The sequence below is a fragment of the Coregonus clupeaformis genome, chromosome 35 (assembly GCF_020615455.1).
Source record: "Coregonus clupeaformis isolate EN_2021a chromosome 35, ASM2061545v1, whole genome shotgun sequence".
NCBI lineage: Eukaryota > Metazoa > Chordata > Actinopteri > Salmoniformes > Salmonidae > Coregonus > Coregonus clupeaformis.
In genome coordinates, this window is record NC_059226.1 from 42,552,096 (window position 1) to 42,559,595 (window position 7,500).

Genomic DNA, 7,500 nt, shown 5'->3' on the forward strand with positions numbered 1-7,500 from the left:
CTGTTGTTCTGTTATTATTCTGTTGTTCTGTTATTATTCTGTTGTTCTGTTATTATTCTGTTATTCTGTTATTATTCTGTTGTTCTGTTATTATTCTGTTGTTCTGTGTTACTCTGTTGTTCTGTTATTATTCTGTTGTTCTGTTATTATTCTGTTGTTCTGTTATTATTCTGTTGTTCTGTGTTACTCTGTTGTTCTGTTATTATTCTATTATTATTCTGTTGTTCTGTTATTATTGTGTTATTATTCTGTTGTTCTGTTATTATTCTGTTGTTCTGTTGTTATTCTGTTGTTCTGTTATTATTCTGTTGTTCTGTTGTTATTCTGTTGTTCTGTTATTATTCTGTTATTATTCTGTTGTTCTGTTGTTATTCTGTTGTTCTGTTATTATTCTGTTATTATTGTGTTGTTCTGTTATTGTTCTGTTGTGTTGTGTTATTCTGTTATTATTGTGTTGTTCTGTAGGCTGTGGGTTCTATTGAGTTTCTACACACAAACACAAGCTGACTCTAGTATAACACACACCTTGTCAAGCGCAGTCTTTCTGGGCATCATGGGAGAAGTGGACTCTTCTGGTCCTTTTCCCTGACTCACTTTACGGACCACCTGAGAGCGTGCGCGCACACACACACACACACACACACACACACACACACACACACACACACACACACACACACACATGGATGAGGAAAGGGAAAGGAAAAGTGTGTGTGTGACAGAATGTGTTTGTGTGTGCATAGGTACATGTGTGTGTGTATTGTCCTCACTCTGAGCCACCTGTGTGCCTGCTCCCTGCTCTGCACAGCAAGGACCAGAGCCTCTCCGCTGGGTGGAGTGAACCTCAGCTCATGTCTCTTCCTGCGTTCGTCTTTAGGGGCGTAGGTCACAGTGCACTGGGGCAGGGGCAGGTCAACATACGGGGACACGTCCTTAGAGCTCTTATAGCACTGGAGGAGAGAACACAGGGGTTAAGGAGTGTATGTGTGTGTGTGTGTGTGTTTGTGTTTGTGTGTGTGTGTGTGCCTGTGTCTGTGTCTGCATGTGTGTGTACCTGTAGCCTGTTATCCCGTATGACAGTCAGTTGCTTGGCCCACTGTCCGAAGCGTTTCTTTCGCAGCAGGAAGGCACAGATCCTACAGTCCCTGGCAGGGAGCATGGAGCTCTCATCACTAGGCCACTGGTGGGTCAGTGTGGACCCTGGCCCTGATCCCTTTTCCTCTTCATCCTCCTCATAGGACTCATAGGAACTACTCAGGGCATCAGAGTCATTGTCTGGGGGGAGATAGACCAAGAAACTACAGTTAGACTGAGACCAATCAGAAAAACTACAGTTAAACTGAGACCAATAAACTACAGTTAGACTGAGACCAAGAAACTGCAGTTAGACTGAGACCAAGAAAATGCAGTTAGACTGAGACCAATCAGAAGAAACCACAGTTAGACTGAGACCAAGACACTACAGTCAAACTGAGACCAATCAGAAGAAAATACAGTTTGACTGAGACCAATCAGTAGAAACTACAGTTAGACTGAGACCAATCAGAATGAACTACAGTTAAACTGTGTCAGCTTCCTGCTTCTCCTGTTTGTCTCCTGGCCTCTAGAGGTCAGCTGTGTTCCCCTCTGCCTTAGTTCTTCCTCATGTGTCCTAATTAGCTTATCCATGTCACCTGTGCCTTGTTTCCCCTTGTGTATTTTAGCTGTGTGTTTTCCCCTTGTTTCTCACTTGGTTATTGCGTCCTGACTGTGTGTCTCCTGCTTTGTCTCACCGTGTCTGTCCTAGTAAGTTTTTGAAGTTATCTTTAGTTTGTTTTTTCTCCCTCGTGGGAGTTGTTTTGTTTTGCCTCCTGTTTTGGATCATTAAATCTACTTACCTGGAGTATTGCCTTGGGTGTTTCATTTGGGTCCTACAACATCTCCTCTGTGGCTTAGGGGTAGTACCCCCAGCTCTACACTTCTGAGACCGGAGTTCTAACCCGAATTGTGACAGAATAACCAAGTCAATCATGGACCCAGAAACACTCCGTTCCCAGGACCTGTTGGCGGTGATCATTCGACATGAGGCTTCTTTCCAGCGCCATGAAGCCGTTCTCAGCCGACAAGAGGAGCTGATGGCTAGACATTCTCAACTCCTGGCCGAAATGATGAGTTCCCTTCACCAGCTCTTTGAACGCCTCCTTGGTCCTCCCCCCTTCCCCCGGTCACCTCCCAGTGACGACAGGCCTTCTCGGTTGGCGGAGCCCCGACTACCACCTCCCAAGCCCTTTTCTGGGGATCCAAGCTCTTGCCAGGGTTTCCCTCACCCAATGCTCCCTCACCTTCGAGCTCCAACCCTCAAGTTTTCCCACAGACCGTTCCAAGATTGCCTACCTCATTACCCTTCTTTCAGACAAGGCGCTCGCCTGGGCCTCTGCGGTGTGGCAGTCCCAGGAGGCCTGTTGTGACTCCCACGCTGCATTTGTAGAAGAGTTCAAGCGGGTGTTCGATCATCCTGTCAGTGGGCGGGAGGCTTCCAAGCGCCTACTGTCTCTCCGTCAGGGCCCCCGAAGCACGGCAGATTTTGCCATTGAGTTCCGAACCATAGCAGCAAGGAGCGGATGGAATGATGAAGCGCTGAGGGTCTGCTTTCAGGGAGGGTTATCTGAGCCCCTTCAAGATGAGTTAGCCACCCGTGAACCAGCTGAAGATCTCGAGTCCCTCATAGCCTTGGCCATCCGCCTGGACAATCGTCTAAGAGAGCGGAGAACGGCTCGCCGTCAGGTGTCTCAGTCCCAAGTTCCTCTGAGCAGCTCTGTTTCTCCTGTTTGGACTCCGTCATTCAGAGCTGCCCCGGCTCCTGAACTGCCCCAGGATTCCCGGAGAGCATGCAGTTAGGCCGTTCCAGGCTTTCTTCCAACGAAAGGGAACGTCGCATGAGGGAGCCGTCGGTGCCTCTACTGCGGGGTTGCCGGCCACTTCCGCTCCACTTGCCCCGAGCTTTGGGAAACGCGGTCCCCGCCCAGCTACAGGAGGGTTGTGATGGGGAAAATTAGAGCTCCTCCTACTAACGCGGTCCTAGCTATTCCAGCCACTCTGTCCTGGGAGGGCCACCAGCATCGGGTCCAGGCTATGATCGATTCCGGTGCCGCAGGTGATTTTATGGATGTAACCTTGGCTAAGGAACTTAAGATCCCTACCCAACTACTTCCTCAACCCCAGGCAGTTACAGCCTTAGATGGCAGACCTCTGGAACCAGGAAAGGTTACTGAGGCGACTCAGTCCCTGCGACTTACCATCTCTCAACACCAGCAGGAGGAGACCTTCTATCTCATTGACTCTCCCGAGTATCCTATTATCCTGGGTCACCCTTGGCTATGCAGACATAATCCCCAGATCGACTGGCCTACTGGCACCATTCTTAGCTGGGGTCCCACTTTGCCAACTCACCTGCATGCTTCAGAGTTCCTCAGCCCCTAGTACCCAGTTTCAAGAGTCTGTTGACGTCTCCCGAGTCCCCAGTGTTTACCATCGGTTCAAGGCAGTGTTCAGCAAGGCCCGGGCTACTGCCTTACCGCCTCATCGCACTTATGACTGTGCCATTGATCTACTCCCTGGGTGCTGCCCTCCTAGAGGTCGGATCTTTTCCTTGTCCTCCCCGAGCACGCAGCTATGGACACCTACATTAAGGAGTCCTTGGCAGCCGGCCTCATCTATGCCTCTACTTCCCGGCTGGGGCGGGCTTCTTTTTGTTGAAAAGAAAGACGGGGTCTGAGGCCTTGTATTGATTACCGGGGACTCAACAAGATCACGGTTCGGAATCGATACCCTCTTCCTCTCATGGCCACTGCTTTTGAGCTGCTTCAAGGGGCTTCCATTTTTACTAAGCTGGATCTCCGCAATGCTTACCATCTCGTGCGGATCCGGCCAGGAGACGAATGGAAGACGGCGTTCAACACGCCCACGGGACACTATGAATATCGGGTGATGCCGTTCGGGCTCACCAATGCCCCCGCAGTATTCCAAGCCCTGATTAATGATGTTCTCCGGGATATGCTTAATCTGTTCGTCTTCGTGTACCTGGACGATATCCTCATCTTCTCGAGGTCACTGAAGGAGCATGAGGGGCATGTTAGCCGGGTTCTCCAGAGGCTCCTTGACAATCACCTCTACGTTAAGCCTGAGAAGTGTGAATTTCATGTTTCTCAGACTCAGTTTCTCGGGTTTATTGTCACTCCCGGGCACCTAGAGATGGATCCCAAGAAGGTCAAGGCGGTCCATGATTGGCCCACACCTGCCACGGTCAAGGAGGTTCAACGGTTCATTGGCTTTTCTAACTTCTATCGGAAGTTCATCAAGAATTTCAGCTCGGTGGTAGCCCCCTTGACGACGCTTACCAAGGGAGGAGGGACCAAGATTCACTGGGGTCCGGAAGCAGCAGGGGCCTTCGAGGATCTCAAGCGCCGCTTCACTTCTGCTCCTATTCTGGTGACCCCTGACCCAGAGAGACCTTTCGTGGTGGAGGTGGACGCCTCAGAGGTAGGGGTGGGAGCCGTCCTGTCACAGAGGGGTGCGGATGGGAGATTACACCCTTGTGCCTTCATGTCTCGCCGCCTGTCTGAGGCCGAGCGCAACTACCATGTGGGGGATCTAGAGTTGCTTGCGGTAAAACTGGCCTTGGAAGAGTGGCGCCATTGGCTTGAGGGGGCTCAGCACCCTTTCCAGGTTCTCACAGACCACAAGAACCTGGAATATCTCCAACAGGCTAAGCGGATGAACCCTCGGCAAGCACGATGGTCCCTTTTCTTTAATCGATTCCAGTTCCTCCTGACTTACCGACCTGGCACCAAGAACGTCAAGCCGGATGCTCTGTCTCGAGTCTATTCTCCCGAGGTACAAGAGAAGCCCTTGGCATCGATTATTCCGAGGTCTAGGATCGTCGCACCTCTTCAGTGGGAACTAGAAAGAGGGGTACGAGAAGCTCTTGCCCATGAGCCCGATCCAGGCGGTGGTCCTGCCGGTCGCCTGTACGTTCCTCTCTCGGTTCGGGCCCGCGTCTTGCAGTGGGGTCATGAGTCGCCCTTGACATGCCATCCTGGCAGTGCTCGCACACTGGAGTTCCTCCGACGGCGGTTTTGGTGGCCGTCCATCAAGAAGGACGTGCAGGTCTATGTTGAGGCCTGCCCTGTGTGCAACCAGGGAAAGTCGACACGCCAGCGACCCCAGGGACTGCTCCATCCCTTACCTGTTCCTCGAAGGCCATGGTCACACCTTTCTCTGGACTTTGTTACGGGACTTCCTCTATCCCAGGGCAACACCGTCATCCTTGTGGTGGTAGACCGTTTCTCTAAGGCTGCCCGGTTTATTCCCCTGCCCAAGCTGCCCTCGGCTAAGGAGACTGCTGAGCTCCTCATGAACCATGTCTTCCGGATATTTGGCATTCCCCTGGACGTGGTCTCTGACCGAGGTCCCCAATTCTCGTCCCGGTTTTGGGGGCCTTCTGCAGGCTTATTGGGGCCACAGCCAGCCTATCGTCAGGATTCCATCCAGAGTCTAATGGCCAAACGGAACGGATTAATCAGGATCTGGAGACCACCCTGCGGTGTATGGCGGCCAGTAATCCCACGTCTTGGGCCACCTATATCATTTGGGCTGAATATGCCCACAACACCCTCCAGTCCTCAGCCACCGGATTGTCCCCCTTCGAATGCCAGTTCGGTTACAACCCTCCATTATTTCCAGAGGAAGAGGCGCAAGTTGGTGTTCCCTCGGCCCAGCGCTTTGTCCAACGCTGTAGGCGGACCTGGAAGAAGGCCAGGTGTACCCTCCTTCGGACCTCCCAGAGATACCAAAGTCAGGCTAATCGCCACCGCCGGACGGCCCCTAGTTTCCGAGCTGGTCAGAGAGTTTGGTTGGCCACTAAGAACTTGCCCCTCCGGGTCGAATCCAAGAAGCTTTCCCAGAGATACATCGGCCCTTTCCGCATTGCTAGAAAGGTTAACCCTGTATCGTATCGTTTGGTTCTGCCTCGCTCCCTTAGAGTTAACCCCACTTTCCATGTTTCACTCCTTAAACCTGTCTTGTCTTCTCCTTTTGCCCCCACACAGACCCCCGCCACCTCCCAGGATCATAGACGGCCAGCCAGCCTACACAGTCCGCCGGATACTGGACTCCCGGAGGGTCCAGAACTCTCTGCAGTATCTGGTGGACTGGGAGGGCTACGGGCCAGAGGAGCGCTCCTGGGTTCCAGCCAGGGACATCCTGGACCCAGGGTTGATCCGAGATTTTCGCACCCTGAGGCCAGGGTGTTCTGGAAGGAACGTCAGGAGTCGTTCCTAGAGGAGGGGTCCTGTCAGCTTCCTGCTTCTCCTGTTTGTCTCCTGGCCTCTAGAGGTCAGCTGTGTTCCCCTCTGCCTTAGTTCTTCCTCATGTGTCCTAATTAGCTTATCCATGTCACCTGTGCCTTGTTTCCCCTTGTGTATTTTAGCTGTGTGTTTTCCCCTTGTTTCTCACTTGGTTATTGCGTCCTGACTGTGTGTCTCCTGCTTTGTCTCACCGTGTCTGTCCTAGTAAGTTTTTGAAGTTATCTTTAGTTTGTTTTTCTCCCCTCGTGGAGTTGTTTTGTTTTGCCTCCTGTTTTGGATCATTAAATCTACTTACCTGGAGTATTGCCTTGGGTGTTTCATTTGGGTCCTACAACATCTCCTCTGTGGCTTAGGGGTAGTACCCCCAGCTCTACACTTCTGAGACCGGAGTTCTAACCCGAATTGTGACAAACTGAGACCAAGAAACTATAGTTAGACTGAGACCAAGAAACTGTAGTTAGACTGAGACCAATCAGAAGAAACCACAGTTTGACTGAGACCAATCAGTAGAAACTACAGTTAGACTGAGACCAATCAGAGGAAACTACAGTTAGACTGAGACCAATCAGTAGAAACTACAGTTAGACTGAGACCAATCAGAAGAAACTACAGTTAGAGACTGAGACCAATCATAAGAAACTACAGTTAGACTGAGACCAATCAGAATAAACTACAGTTAGACTGTGTTAAGGGATGAAAATTCTTCAAAATGTCTTTAGGAGTGAAATGTTAACACACTTCTCTCTTTTTGTGTGTGAATTATAGCCCCAAAGTTCACTCTTGATTTTAGAAAAGATACACACACTGTACATCTGCACATGTTTATTACAAAGACCAAAACGTCAATGTCACCCAGAAAATGGAGTTGTAACCACACAGACCAGAAGCTATTTATCTGGTCTTGTTGTGGTACTGTAGGATATTGTTTTCTACTACATTTGACTCACAGGAGTTTTTGCGTTGTCGTCCGTTGATGCAGGTAGGAGGGGAGTTGTTCTCTGCATCCTCATAGTAACCGTCCTCTATGGAGTTAGGAGGGCTGGAGCTACCGCGGGTGGTGATGTACTCTGGCTGCTTGCCAGGGCTGAGAGGTACTGCCTCTTCATAGTAAGCCTCAGGAGGGGGGTTTGTGGGCAGGGGCGGAGGGGTCTCTGAT

The 7,500-nt window shown here is 50.8% G+C and overlaps 1 protein-coding gene across 4 annotated transcripts in view; it reads right to left on the bottom strand.

Moving 5' to 3' along the window:
* Positions 1 to 7,500, bottom strand: part of LOC121539332 (actin filament-associated protein 1-like 1) — a 45,570-nt gene that overhangs the window by 8,648 nt on the left and 29,422 nt on the right. For all 4 annotated transcript variants that reach the window (XM_041847762.2, XM_045211127.1, XM_041847744.2 and 1 more), the window contains exons 5-8: positions 7,292 to 7,500; positions 1,055 to 1,275; positions 771 to 950; positions 526 to 606 (exon numbers count right to left, since the gene is read on the bottom strand). The exon at positions 7,292 to 7,500 is cut by the window's right edge and continues 29 nt beyond it. In XM_041847762.2, the coding sequence (XP_041703696.2) occupies positions 526 to 606; positions 771 to 950; positions 1,055 to 1,275; positions 7,292 to 7,500 (691 nt within the window). The remainder of the gene's footprint in view (positions 1 to 525; positions 607 to 770; positions 951 to 1,054; positions 1,276 to 7,291) is intronic.